The sequence below is a fragment of the Lissotriton helveticus genome, chromosome 10, assembly GCF_964261635.1.
Source record: "Lissotriton helveticus chromosome 10, aLisHel1.1, whole genome shotgun sequence".
In the NCBI taxonomy this organism is placed as follows: domain Eukaryota; kingdom Metazoa; phylum Chordata; class Amphibia; order Caudata; family Salamandridae; genus Lissotriton; species Lissotriton helveticus.
The window spans coordinates 187,478,249-187,493,962 of record NC_136071.1 but is presented as its reverse complement, the minus strand read 5'-3'; the positions used below and the strand labels follow the sequence as shown (position 1 = coordinate 187,493,962).

General features: G+C 43.6%; 1 protein-coding gene across 1 annotated transcript in view; it reads right to left on the bottom strand.

Annotated features, from left to right (window-relative positions):
* Nucleotides 1-15,714, bottom strand: part of DNAH3 (dynein axonemal heavy chain 3) — a 660,573-nt gene that overhangs the window by 554,255 nt on the left and 90,604 nt on the right. The window contains exons 7-8 of the mRNA XM_078665068.1: nucleotides 10,349-10,544; nucleotides 473-598 (exon numbers count right to left, since the gene is read on the bottom strand). Of these exons, the coding sequence (XP_078521194.1) occupies nucleotides 473-598; nucleotides 10,349-10,544 (322 nt within the window). The remainder of the gene's footprint in view (nucleotides 1-472; nucleotides 599-10,348; nucleotides 10,545-15,714) is intronic.

The window sequence follows — 15,714 nt, the reverse complement described above, 5'->3', positions numbered from 1 at the left end:
CAGTGTAAGAGCTTTGCTTTAAGGGCTGAAACAAGACAGATGTTCATCACCTGCAAATGTGGACATGTAGCTCCCAAAGTATTTTGCAGGTTTCCAGAAAAAAAGGGTGCCAACACTCTTCCTCCATCCTTCTACAGAAATAAAGGTCATGCATTCTGTTCATTGCACTCTAACACATCAGGTGAAATGGCAAAACAAATTATGTGAACAAAGACATTAGATTGCCAGAAAGTATGCAAAACATTTTAACAACACAATGAAAACAATATATTAAACAACTATTACCCTATTATCAGAGCTGTGTCAAGATCAGTTGTGAAAATATCACTCTGGTATAATAAAAGACCCCCCCCCCCCCAGATAGTGCATAAATATACCCCCAAAATCCTCATGGGCAACGTTTTAGAGTAAAATTTCTAATTTCTTAAAAATGTCATAGTATAATAAAAATAATATCTTAAAATGCACTAACTTGTTCAGAAGAATGTCATGAGCTTCCATACAATGTCTTTTAACTAAATCTTCAAATTCTTTTGGAAGGAGGGGCAGATTGCCCGATAGCATATCTTTCGTTCGAACAAACCTGAGGTCACCAAACCTAGAAAGATGAACATGATTAAAGAAAATCTGTCTTCCCCAACCAAGTCACAAAACAAACTTATGAATTCCTGGTATTAGTGTTTTGTTGGACTATGTATTTTCAAGGCTACTAGCTGATGATTAAATGCTGTGTGTAGAATGTATATGGGGACCTTACGAATCGGCAACATCACCTTAAATTTAGTTTGGTATGTTATCTGTAACCAGTGTAGTGAGACTTGAGCCTTATGTTCATTGTCAGACCCCATTTGGAGGTCATAGAGCAGATGCGGGCTTCTGGTCCCCAAACATGGTGGTTGAAGTCATTTGCCACTGGTGTTCTGGGTTCCGCACTACAATGGCTATGAAAACTGGGCCAAGGACACCCTTTCTGCATTTGACTTTCAGGATAGGTAGTGTGGTATGCGGGGTGGCGGGGGGGAGCTGGGTAAAGACTAGAGCTCAGAACTGAACAGTAACCCAACAGACACAGTAAAGTATTGTCCAGGCCAGTGCTTATATTTTAGTTAAAGAAACCCTTTAGGCACGCATCAAAACAAACAAAATACTACACAATTAGAGTTCTCAGTTACAGTGTTAAAATCCCATTTGGGATCTTCAGTGAGGAGTGCCATACCCTCCCCCATCTATTCGGAACTTCTTAGTGTCTGCAACCTGAAGTGTACAGCATTGGTCTAGGCAAGGGAGTAGCCAGAATAAACCAACATCCCCCACTTTGAACCATGTCCTAATAAGCTCAGACAGAAGGGGTGAGGTAAATGAGTCTGGCAGTCATTCGGGAAATTGCTCTCCTGACATTATTCTGAAATTCTTAAAGACTGTCAGTCTTTTGTTCTTCCTTTGGTCCATACTTCTTTCTGTCTTAATCTGTCTTACTTTCCTTCCTTTTTCAATCCATCTATCCATCAAACTATGCATCATCCATCCATTCATCATCCCCTCTGCACCCTTTCCTTCATCTTTTCACTTTTGCTGAATAGTTAAATTTAAGACGCTTCTTGAAACTAGGTCCATCTATAATCAGTTGTCTTTCTAAGCTGGTTTTGTTTTTATGTTCTGCTCCCTTAGGTCTGTTTCTACTCAGTTTACAGAAAAATTAGAAAAATGATTCTCATTGGCCAGTCCTGCATCTCTAATAATCACCAACAATAGGCATTCTAGAATGCTTGTGGTAGGTGTTTGAGCTTTATAAGTCTTTCAATGAATAAATAAAATTCTATTGACAATTCAACTGATGAAGAGTGCCAAATCCATTAACTAGGCCTTCTTCAACTTTACTCTGTACATTCAGAACACACTACCTACAAAAAGTCATAATGGACTTGACTATCGTTCAACAAGGTTCAGATGAGTCTCTTATTCCAATTCTAATTAATGACTAATTGATGATCTTCAACCTCATCCCTACCACTCTTCTATTTACCAGCTCACTCTAGATCTTTAAAGTTCTTAGCAACACTGTTATCTATTTCTGGCTGCATTCAAAGTCATGCAGTTTGGTCCATGCTGTGGAAATTTCTATTATGAAATAGAAACAGACGTTTTTTTTTATCTAATACGCAACAAAGATTAGGCATTTTCAGGACAGGCTTCAGGGAGACTGGAAATGCACATGTCCAGGACAAAATGAAAGGGATGGTCCAACATTCAAAAATGCCCCTATTCTGGCTCTCTGTCTAATTTACATTTAGTGGTATCTACTCTGAGTATGTCCAAGCCTATATATAATCCCTACAGCATTCGAAACTCCGCATGAAAAACAAATCTCATAATTCCAATGGTCCATCAGAACTGATGGGCAACTGTTAATGAGGGCCACAACGGGATGTATTCAGCAGAAATCTTTCACTCAGTGTGTACAGTAAGCATCAAAGAAAACTAAAGATCCACCACCCCCACAGATGGCTCTAGGAGAAGGACACTTGCGTCCATTGCATGCATTACCTACCTGACTGCCCAAAGGTGTGGCCTCTTCAGTATACATGCAGCATAAATAGAAGAGGGTAAAAAATTAAAATACACTTAATACAATTCATGCACCCAATTTATAATACTGATCTCCTAAAAAGGACCGCCATTTAAATGATAAATGCAGAGACCAGAGCAAAATGCAGACGCAGGTTTGTAATAACAGGTGCAAGTCAGTGGCGTAATGAAACTTGAGAGTGCCCCCCCCCCCCCACGAAAGGTATATGAAGGACCCCCGATCCAGTCTGAGGCTCTAAGGCAAGGGGCCCGCTGCCCATGCATAGTGCCAAGGGGGCCCCCTGAGCTCAGGTGCCCCGAACCGCCGGGGATAATGTTAAACCACTGTCGCAAGTTAGAAGAAACACAGTAAAGTCAACAAGACTGGCAGCTGAAATTTCAGTATGAGCTGCATAGCTTACCGTAATGCTGTATCAGGCCGTTGGGGGGAAGAGGGTTCATTGCAGCTCATATGCCTCATTTTCTTATAGCCCCTGTTGCAATATTTATGGATTTTTAAAGCTAAGCTGTCCTATTTATTAATTACAAGATAGCTTATACATATAATATCACTAGGCAGTGCAAGGTGCTGGATCTCAGGATTTTTCTCTTTCTGTGCAGGACATTGTTTTAAACTTTGAACAGGTCCTTATCCTATGAAGCACCCCACTTCAGTTTGTTGACCCTGTGTCTGCAAAACTACTGACAAGCCTGTGCAGACTGTAAAGGGAGGACAAAGCACAGCAAAGCAGAAGAGTAGAGAAGAGTATAGTGTCATATCTGATCTAGGGCACCAAACAGCTATATAGGTATATCACAACCTAACGTGGATATAACCTCCAGGCCCTGATTTTGAATTGCAGCTTATGTTTTGCAGAGAGCAGCAGGGGAAGGAGACAGCATGTCTGCCCTGCTGAGCTTTTGGATCAACATATTTTCATGCTGTCATTTCTTATTGAGGCACTGGGGAGCAGCACGGTGGTGTGCTTGATCACAGAATGCTTGTGTTCCAGTTCAGGGAGGACCCTGCCTGGCAGGTTGGGCTGGACCGATCCCATGAGGAACAGGGTCAAGAACGATTGGATATGGCTGGGTCCAAACCGAAGCGACATGGTGAGAAAAAGAACAATGGGTTGGAGTGCTACACCGAGCTATTGCCAGTGGTTAGACTTATTGCAGGCATTCCCCCCATCTACTTCTGTGTGTTTCATGTGCTTACTTTCAGATCAAGGGCCCATTGTTCCCTTGTGGCCTAACCCAGAACTGCAGCAGTTACGGGAAGCAGGATTGTGGTTGAAGCTGCTCTTATCCACTGATGCATTCCGTAAATTACTTTTTTGCACCAAGGACTTTATGCTTGGTATGCATCACAAATGCAGGTGGACTCTTATTTGTTATACAGAACAAGCACATATGGATACCTTATTGCTGCTAATGTGCCATAATTGCAGACAATGCTATAATAATGTATCTAGCAGTGAATAAAACTAGCCCCTAGGAGTAAGAGCTACCAAGTAGATGTTCCCTTATATATATATAAAGTGCCCACTGTATATGGGCTGTCTTGGAGAAATATTAGGACACAATGTGCTCATGGAACTGGTTTTAGAGATGCATGGCTTCAACATTTGTCAAGTGAAATAAATCCTGATCTTTTACAGAGGAAATGCAGGCAAGATATAATCCGACGGAGTAGATGTTGGTTATACTGTCTGGTCACGTTGATGTTTTAATGCGTGCCACCAAGTTCCCAGCTCGTGTGTAAAAAATAAGAAACATTGTTTAGCACTTTGAAATATTATGCATAAGCCAACCCGTACATGTAACGAGGAGGAGATAGGCCTCCATGGTTCAGCCTAGCCTCCGACTTCATGCAACCGCTCATAATGTAAAGAGTTCCATGAACTAACTCACAAATTCTTCATCAATCCCCATCTTTTCAGGAGCAAATTCAAACAATAATCCTTTCTTGAAGCTTTCAACATTTCAATATCGCAATATTTGCCTTTTTTTCTACCTTAAAGTCATGATGCTAAAAGTTGCTTCTAGGCTAACATATGCTATTGCCTCTGTGTCCGAGTTTCTTGTTGTATTCTAGTTCTCTTTCAGCCTATTGTGCACTCACACACTTGTATGCACTTTATAAAATTCCCTTATCTCATATTTCTCGTTTCATAGCCACAACTATGATGCCTTTAGTTCAACAACTGATTCAAATTTCACTACCTTTGTATAGTATTTAAATACTTTTTGGCCTTGTCTTTCCTAAATAAATAGTCTCTTTTACTCGCTAACAGTTGGTTTAAGTTCACTTTTTCTCTTAGACTCCAATCTGTCTATAGTCAACCCAGTCATCTCCCCAGATTCCATTCCATTGTTCTTGAAGTCTGTAACCATGAAATGATTTAGAGGTTTATATATGCCCCCTACCTACAGTGATCTAGTTTTAGGATTGAAGTGAATGGCACTTGGGCCATGAGTCAGATAGTGACTTCTTTTGCTCTGGAACTTTCAGCCTTTGCTTGAGATGTTGTTAATTGCACCTTGATTCAGCCTACAGGAGCATTGCAGCCTCACAGTTTTGTCTATTGGCTGTTTGGGTATGTCCTTCCGCTTCTATTGTAAAGCATGAGCACTATTTTACAGTGGTTACAGAAAGGAAGCAGTACCAACACAACAGTCCCATGGGTAACACTTTAAACATAAATCTATTATATTCATGACACAATTTTCACAATGGCCATGACAGCATACTAAATGAATGCATGAGACAATATATAAAGCTAGGCCTATACTGAGTGCCATATAAGGTGCTGGGGTCTGGGGAAACACTGACTATTCTCAACTGTAAATTAGTGAAAATAGATTTCTGTGAAGACTTCTGTCATTTCCCTGAAGTTTTCCTTCCATAATAGCACATGAGGATCTAGGACTACAGTATCTGGGAGATAAGGCCGAAACCTACCATGCTGTGGTTGTCAGTCTGGGCCAGACCTGAAGCAGCATTGACACAAATTGTGATCACAGATTATCTAAATCTGACAGGGGCTCATAAAATTAAATGGCTCATTTATGTAAAAGATGGGTTTCGAGCATTCAATTGGCTGGAACTGTTTGAAAATCCATCATGTATTGACCAACTGGCTAAATCACTGGTTAAAAGAGAACTACTTAGGTCTATTGCCGAAAAGAGATTGGAGGGTGAATTGAGGAAAAGGATGGAGAAGCTATATTTTTTGTATTGTGCACAACACCTAGTATTGAGCCATACTTGCTGATGGTGCCTCACCAGCAGATATTTTATTTGCTAAGATTTAGGCTTGGCCCATTTTCTGGTGTCCTATCCCTCCAATGTGTATACTGTAAAAGACTTGATATTGTGCCCTTGTAATTCACTAGCGCCTCAGTCTCAACTGCAAATGTTCTTTTTTTGCGAGTTATATAAAGAACAGAGAATACGCACCTCTCTTAAGGTATTTAAATATCAGGAAATGTAAAGCTGCTTTGGAGCATTTGCAGTTGCTCCAAACTGATCAGCTATGTCAAACTGTTTATAGGTTTATTGCCTCCTTGGTTAAACACAGGAGAGTAGCTGGGAAATATAGGAGTTCTAATGAGATGTCTAAATTGTAATTTGTATTCTTTGATTTTATCTTTATTGAGAATTAAAATCATTTATTCTGTGATTGAATGGCAATTCATTTGAATATATTGTAAGATACAAATTTTTACAATGAAGTATACTGTTTGATATGATCTTTCTCTTGCAATAATCCACTTTTCTCATGAATTGCACGCCATTCCATCTGATATAATGAACGATTGATACTGATTTTATAAGAAATCTTTTGCTATTCTATGTTTTAACTGTTTTGTATTATATATTTGTGCTTTTATGCTTTGCCACAAACCAAATAAAGTCTTTTGAACCTGAACTTGAATGAATGAGACAGAAGCATGCAAAATATTTTTCCAGTGTGGCATATAATCACATAGCATTCTCATGCAAAGGTAGCACAATCATTGTAGATGGCGTAGAACGGAAAAGGGGCTCTGTGCAAAAACAATTTCTTTTAACATATATGCTCACCTTGATAACATAGGGTATCCACATCTTATAACAGATCAATTATGAATATATACATATATAAAGCAATGTCCATAGGCAAACCTCATGATAATATCAATGTTTTGACCCATAAAGGAACCATTACGCAAGTCTCTTCAGCACAGCACCATCCAACTAATCACCTACAAAAAATAGGGCCCTTAATAATGTAATGCCATACTCAACATGTGTAAAGAAAAATCATATCTCAAACTAATTTCATACCTCAATCTGAAAGGCTGACACCTAGCCTTGCAAGTGAACACGTGGAATCAATCCAACAGGTCCACCTAGAAACATAAAATCAGCAGATGACTATATTTGGAGCCGGAATCTCAAGTGAAGTTGCCAGAGGGGTAACAATGCATGCCCACCCGTGATGTGACCAAATATGTCACCCATGCATGAGACAGACACCGAACATGTGGAACGCATAAGAGAGGGCACTCATGCTAATTGGAAATGCTCAAAGCTAAAATAAACCATGTGGCTTGCCGAAATAGAAATCCATGCTAATATGCCGCAAGCTGGAGTAAGTGTCTCCATTCCTTGCAGATGGCAAATGAGCTACAGTGACTACAAGTATTCACTGAGCATTGTTCAGAAAACTACAGCGACATCAAAAATCATGTGAACAATCTGTAGAAGTAGGCAACAGTCCAGTGGACCAGTTGGATTGATTCCACATGTCCACTTGCAAGGCTAGGTTTCAGTCTTTTTGATGGAGGTACGAGATTAGTTTGAGATGTGATTTCTTTACACATGTAGAGCACAAGGTTATATTATAAAGGGCCCTATTTTTGGTTGTAGGTCATTAGTTGGATGGTGCTGTCCAGAAGAGACCAGCAGATTGGTTCGAAACTTCAAAATGATCTTGGGGTTTTCCTATGGACATTGTCTTGTACACGAGTGTATTCAAAATTGATCTGTTATACGATGGGGATACCCCATGTTTTCAGGAGGTGTATATATGTAAGATGATTTTTGTTTTGCCAAGAGCACTTTTTACACCATATGCCGTCTACACTGATTGTTCTACTTTGTTATGAGAATGCTATGAGATTATATACCACACTGGAAAAATATTTTGGGCCCTTTTGTCTCATTCTCTCATTTGATATACTATCATACACATTGTGGAATTTGTGTCATGAGTATAATAGATCTTGTTTAAAGTATTACCCACAGGACCATTCTATTTGTACTATATAATTGACCCGGGTTCCATTCTGGGTATAAGGGTCGGCCCTTGCTGTTTGATATTCAAATACAGCAAGAAAACAACTCTTTTATTCTGCTCCAGCCATTTTTAGGTCTCGCTGAGCCAGCGCATGCATGCGCTGCAAGACATTAAGTAAGTGGGTTTCAAAAGTGCTACCCGTCGTCTTTTGCTTGCCTAATGCTTGCGTTCACACGAGCGTGAACGTGCACAGCTGCCAGCTTTCAACGCCAGAGGTGCCACACTACGCGCGCACCGCTTGCGTGTTTGCCAGCACGCGCACCCCTGCTTTCACTTTTGGCGTCTGTTTTTTTAACGGCGCGCGCGCACGCACCCATGCTTTCACTTTTGCAGTCTTTTTTCCATTGCTTGTTTTACATCTCTTACTAACATGCTGCCACATAATACAGCTTCTCTTATCCTTTATTCCTCCCCCATATTATCCAGCAAAGCTTAAAAAACTCCTCTTCTTTTGTTTCTCATAGTGCAATTTCAGCATCTTTTTTTCCCAGGTCTATCATTTGTTTTCTCCAAGACAGCCTGGTTTCCCTCCTGATCATGTCACTGAAAATGCACTTATTGCAGCCTACCGAGTGAATTCCCTAACATTATCATCATTAACTCTCTTCCATTATTTCACCTTTGCAGCTGCCAGTAGCTTTCAACACTGTTGATCACTCATCTTTTCTAGGTCCTCCTATAAATGATTTTATTGTTTCACTTCATACCGCTGTACAAGGTGCTCATTTCTATTTTCCATTTTCTCAAGGTTTTAAGTGCTATTGCTCTACGGCTATAGCTTTTGGGACTTTATAAGGGCACTTTTGCTAGCCCCTTTTATCTTTTACTTTGGACACAATTGTCAATCCTGGTCAGTTTCCTTGATGCTGCTGTTATAACTGCATGCAGGAGAATGTTTACTGTGCAACAGGACTCCGTGTGCATGTCGTGGGATTCCCTTCTTGTTTACTTCGGACCTCGCCTTATCAGCGGAGCTGTGGAGCTTGGCCTCAGTGCGTCGCAGGGTCGTCGTCAGAATAAACATCTTCTGCTTCCTGGAAGATACTGCTTTGCTCTTGTTTTACAACAGTTCTTGGTGACGAGCTGGCCAGGCACAGCCTTAAGGCAAACAGCCCTGATAACAGCGCGTCCTACTCTCACATGCCCTTGCTGGAAAGCAGCTTTCATTGTATTTATTGTTTTGTGATCGTGAACTTTGTTCCCCTCCCACACACGGAAATGGATTCTGCTTTAAATACTATAGTTATTTGTCTTAAGTTTTATACTTTATACTGACAAACCCAACAATTCTCACAACTGTGAAAACTAATGTTGATCCTCTTGTATGACCGACATCGGCCTATCAGCTTCTGCAAACAACAATTGTTTAAACTTGAATCAACAGCCATACGCGTGCACTACTAACATATGTTTACACGTATAGCCACACACTGAGCGCAGCGAGACTTCCTTCAATTGCAACCTGACATTGTCAACACTGCACTCCTTCCTCCACTGCCTTTGCTCTCTTTGCAGGTATATTGGCAGACTAATTTCATGCAGTAGCACTTGTCAATAACTGATTGATCAAAAAAAGGAATTGACATCTCCTTCCCAACGGTCAACAGCCCCCATGTCCTCCTTACATAGAGTTCTCTTCGTTTAGATCTTTTTGTCTCCACTCGTGCCATATTATGCAACAAAGCATTGGCAAAGCCAAAAGCATGCTGTACAAACATGAAATCTATTGACTTTGCCAAACCGTGTAAAACTTGACACCAATAGCCAGGGAATGGGGGCCTGGGCATGTTCTCAAAGCAGGCTAAATGCAGCCTGCATGGAGAACATGCAAAGTACACATGACTCTTTGACCAGCCTGAGAGGGCCGGTCAAAGAGTCATGCCCACTTGGAATGGGCAAAACACTCCTCCCTTGCCCTGCTCTCTCAGAGGAGCAGCCCCGCACTCCCGGAAAGCTGTGAAGCAAGAACAAATACAATGATAATAAACCTGAGTTATTATTATTGTATTTGTTCTTTCTTTCACTGCTTTGCAGCAGTGGGGTGACGCTCCTCCACCTTAGCGAAGGAGCCACCACTCCTTGACACGAAGAATATGCAATGCCTTTGACTTTTTCTAGAATCTAATCTGAAGCTTGATTGTGGCCCCCACATGATGCTTTACAATGTGAACATCAACTAAACTTGCATTTTCCCAGAATGCTCTAGAATTGGTTATGGTACTGCATTTGTTTCTGATGGATTGCACAAAACATTTTTAGCGTGTTGAATAAAAGGGCTTCATGCGCTAAATATTACATATTTTATATTACATCCCCGACAACCATTAGTAGCATTACAATTCTCACAACGTGAAAATGATCAGGACACACACACCATCCACGTTTTGTACCTCACTTTAAATAAGACACAATTCACAATCAGCAAGGAATCTTACTCTGTAAACCAAAGCTGCTGCAACAAAAGCATCATCGGGTTGACCAGAAAGAGATGGGCTTCGTTCCACTCCTTCACTTCTCTGTAGGTGGCGTGCCATGGAACAGGGGCGCGAATTGTTCTTCGAGGGAATTTGCGAGGGATACTGCCGATAAATAGTCTATCTTTTTCCTCTGTGTCCTTTAAGACGTAATCAACTAGTAAAAAAATGGAAATATCTGAGATATCATATGCCAGTCAAAAACTCCTAACATGCCATATGAAACTGCTTGACTCTAAGACTTAGCTAAAATAATAATGGAGGTGGGCAAATCTCACAGAACGTTCTGAGGCCGGTGATACATCGAGTGGATGCACTGAGTCCACTGTGACTAAAAAGGCCTATTTATAAGCAGTATGCCCCCTTAGAGAATGGGGAATTGTGCCCCATCCTCAAGGGCTGCATCTGGATGTTAAAAGGATTTGAAAGAGGTGTGCTTTAAGTATTCACAAACCAGTTCCCATGAGCTATATTGAAAAACTTCCTAATTGGTGAGAAAGAAGGATTCGCCATACTAGGGGATAAAAGTAACTTTACTCATGCTTTACTCCCCCCCCCCCTCCTCCGAACTCTCCCACCAAAACACTGAGGTGGACATTTCTCCTTTCAATTATGACTCCTGTCATTGGAAATGAACTGAAATGAAATTGTAAGAGCACTTGTATAGCGCATGGCTACCCGTAGGACTCCCTGTGCAGAGCATGACTAGTAATCCGAGACGGTGGGCTTTAGGGAAACAAACGAGTTTTCAGTTGTTTTCGGAAAACAAGGTGGCTGGGTTCCCTGCGGAGGTGAAGAGGCAGGGCGTTCCAGAGTTTGGCTGCATTGAGGGTAAAAAGACGACCTCCGCTTCTGGACCTCTTAATTTTAGGGACTTCAACTAAGTGGAGGTCATCCGAGCAGAGTTTCCTACTTGCTTTGTAGGGGCGGACCATGGTTGAGATTAAAGATGGCCCGATCCCCTGCACGGACTTGTGGACGACACAGAGAACTTTGAAGCTAACTCTTTCTTTCAGTGGCAGCCATTGAAAGGAGCGAAGAGCAGATTTGGCTGAGACACGATTTAGTATTCCCAACAGTAGTCTTGCCGCACCATTCTGGACCGTTTGCAGTTTAGTGATTACTGCAGCCGGGGCCCCCAAGTAAAGTGCATTTCCATATTCTATCCATGAGAGTATCAGTGATTGGACTAGGAGTGTCTTGGCTTGGGGAGGAAGGAGAGGAAGCACTTTTCTGGCCATTCTAAGCAGGCCAAAACGGATGGCAACTGTCTACCTTGCTTGTACCTTAAATGTCAGGTTCTGGTCTAACCAGACGCCCAGACTCTTTATTTCGGTTTTGGGGACAGGGGCTGGGCCCATGCATGCTGGCCACATGGTCCCTAGTGTTACATTTCAGGGGTTGCCCACTTGGAGGAACAAGAGTAATCACAATGTCAGAAATGTGTACAAACCGTTGTCCTCTGGGGGCCTGTACACAATGTAAAACTCCTTCCCATTAAGATGCAGCAGATGGATAATTATTCCTAGAATGGGGCAGTAATGCTGAGTCATGCCAGTAAGCTTTGCCAAGCCCCAGAATGAGCAAAATAAGAGGCTGGTGTTTGGGCTGTGCTTCGGTTACACTGCTTTGCAACTAACCTTAACCACAGATCTGATCTGCAATATCGTTAGCAAAATATGCATTAACCCCTTATCTCTATTCTGCATTTCAGTGCTCGCTCATGAGATCTAGAGAGACTTGAGAGAAGCACTTTGTTCACTCAAGCCAAATGTGTTACTCATCCAGTCCCTCCTCTCAACAGAACCTTCTTTTCACTGGAACGGAAGTCACAACACTGTCACTGGACTACATGAAGTGTGCTCCATACACTTGTCTCAATGGCTTGAAATAAGGTTGTGGTCCACCATGCAGTAGAAAGCTTAGCCTTCAATGTGTATGAGGAACAAATCGCAGGTGAGCAAGGTGGGAGTCAAACACATTGTTGGACCCCTGTTTGTCCTGTTCTGGTCGGAGAGAATGCCCACTTGAAGGAATATTTATGTCTGTATGCATGGGTACACTAACAGTACAAACCTAGGTGGAGCACATCTGGACACTTAAAAAAGGTGGGAGCGCTAAGATATTATTCAGTACCATTTAAAATAAGGAAGATGTCAGGGTTCAGGCTGAAGGGGGTGGCCAGCCACAGCAAGATGGTGGATGCGATTTGGACTTGCTCCAAGCGGAATATGCCAGTTGCTGCCATCTCGGCCGTACGTACATCGGCTGAGTAAGATTATGTAGCACAGTACGAACAGCATCCAAAGAGCTGCTTTTTTCAGGTGATTGAAACATCAGGTGGTGGAACAGCCCTCTGTGGTCACCGCGCGACTGTGGGCCCTAAGGGCCGGCCACCGGACCGCAAGAGTAGGCCCTGGAGGGTGGCGGTGTCTGCAGCAGCGGCACACGCTATCTGCCAGCCGCAACCCCTACATCCTCGGGTGCCCAAGTGGAGGTCCTTCCCCCTTCCTGTTAACCTTAGATTGGGGATTTGATCAGCGGCCTGTAACGGCCTCACTGATGTGCCAGGGGGTCCGTGACTTGCTAGGGATGGCTGGGGGCATCCCAACCTGCAAGTGGAGTGGCTGCCGGTGAGGATTGCTATGGTTGCCAAGGCACGTCGGAACTTGGACACCAACTGGGAGGACATGCCAGGCGCATGCCCTCCCCAACGGGTGGACACTATGGGTAGGTTGCGTTTCATAATATGGAACATCCGGGGCATGGGGCAGCATGCAAAAGATATGCTGTACAGCAATACTTTAAGAGACGAGAATCCCCAATTGTGTTTATCCAGGAAACCCACATATCCAAAAGGGAAGATGCTTGCCTACAAAAGCGCTGGCGAGGTCAATGCTATAGCACCACATATTCAGGCTCTGCTAGAGCGGTCCTTGTGTGGGTTAGGCCCTCAGTGCTCTTAAGATGCGTGGCCACGAAGATAGATCCCATAGGGCGTTATGTCCTAGTGGAAGCGCAACTGGATGGCAGACCCCTCTTGTTAGGTAGCATACACGCACCAAATGTGGCATAGCATGCCTACCTGGCGTGCCTCTCTGTTATCTTAACAAGATGGGCACATATCCCTTGGATCATCCCTTGGATCATTGGCGGGGACTTTAATAGCATCTTACACCTTCAGCTAGATCACTCAGATATTTCTCTGCTGACCTCCCGTGTGGAGGCCACAGGCGCTTGATTGTCCCAATGGTTCATGCATTGGTCCCGGATAGCTAACTGGCGCGTCCTAAACCCAGGTGCCAGGGAATATTCTTATTACTCATCACCACAAGACCTTTACATGTGCCTGGATCAGATTTTTCGCCATTATGCCACTCAGCTGTAGGTTGTGAATGCAGAGTATCTGGAAAAGACGCTCTCTGACCATAACCCACTCTAAATACACCTTGAGTGGGAGGCACCGCACCCTCTGGTCCCTTCGTGGTGACTACAGCTGGCCATGCTAGAAGATCAGGTATTAAGGGACATGCTCTAGGGCCATTGCATACACACTGTGGTGGGGGCGATGGCTGACATACACCAGTACATGGTTCGGGTGGAGGCATCTTTGGGGGTCCAAAAAGTTGCAACATGGGCTACCTCAGCTGAGGGATCAGGACTCACGGCAGCGAAGGAGCACCATGCCCGCCTGATTGAACAGCTGTGATGCCTAGACTACAGAGCGTATAAAGCAAAGATACACGCTAAAAGTAACAAATATGGTCATCGGTTGGCATGGCTGCTGAGAAGTGCTGTACCAACTGTCCCTATTACCATGATAAGAGTGTCCCGACTCATCTTGCCACCAGCCAGCCAGATATACATGCAGCGTTCACTGCCCATTACTGAACCCTCTGTGTGTGACCCCGACCCTGTGGACCATCAAGGCCAGATCCGGGAGTTCCTCAGCAAGGTCACATTACCCATTATTGTGCCAGCAGATAGAGAGAAGCTCAATACCTTCATCACAGAGCAGGCGATTCAGGGAGCCATCAAGGGTGCAGTTACTAGTAAGACCCTGGGTTTGGACGGACTACCAATCAAATTTTGTATGGCATATGTAGGCTTCTCGACTCCCGAGCTGCTGCAGTGATATAAGGCTGCACTATCAGAGGGTCAGCTTCCACTGGCGCTTCGCAAGGTATTGCTGATCTCAATCCCCATGCCCCGTACGGAACCCTTGGAGATGACATCATACTATCCCATGTCCATGCTCGAGATGGATAACAAAATACAGAGGAAGATCATTGCAGTACGGCTGCTAGAGCAGCTCCCTCATCCGGTCCATCATGACCAAAACGGTTTTATATCAGGCAGATCCACCACCCATAATATACGCAGACTCCACAGAGTGTTGGAGTTAGTTCCTGCCCAATGGCCTTATGCGGCATGCATAGTGTTGGACTTAGAGAAAGCATTTGGCATCATTGATTGGGGATATATGTTCTCTACATTAATGTCTATGGGCACAGATGGCAGGTTGCAGAGACTCATCGGGTTCTTCTACTTGGAATCCATGGCTTGTGTGAAGATAGGGCAGTGGGTTTTGCCACATTGCAGGTGAATAGGGGTATGCGCTAGGGGTGCCCTCTCTCCCCATTCCTTTTCACTCTAAGAATGAGGTCACTGGTACAGATGTTCAGACAACAGGGCCAGATTTGGGGCATGCCACTGGAGAGGGTGACACAAGTAATCTCCCTATACGCGCATGACGGTTTAATATATGTCTGTGAAATACGAGAGGGTATTACCGAGATACAAACATCTTAGCAGAGTTCCGGGTTAACTCAGGCTGGGGGTGAACTGGTCAAAGAGATGCCTATTCCCGATCAACCCGGAGTGCCGGCGTAGCAATTTGTGGTGACACACACGTAATCCGCTGGGAGCCGCACACCTCCCGGTACTTGGGTATCTACATATACCATGCCTCCCAGGACCTCATAGATGGCAACATAATGAGAGCCATTGCCTTCCTCTGTCCCCACTAGCATTCTGGAGCATGCTTCCGCTCTCAGTGCAAGGCAGGGTGTCACTGTTGAAAATGGTGATACTTCCCCACCTGTTCTACATTTTCCACAACCTCCTGGTGGGCATACCTCGGAGCATCTTTGACACCTTACATGCCATGTTGGTGGGCTTCCTCTGGGACATGGGTAGACACCAAATAGAACTGTATAAGATGCCTTGCGGCCCCTAACTTTGAATATTATTATCTGGCGGCAAAGTTGTAGTGGCATGCTCGTTGGCTGGCGGGGTGACTTGTGGAGGGACTGAGCATACCCTCT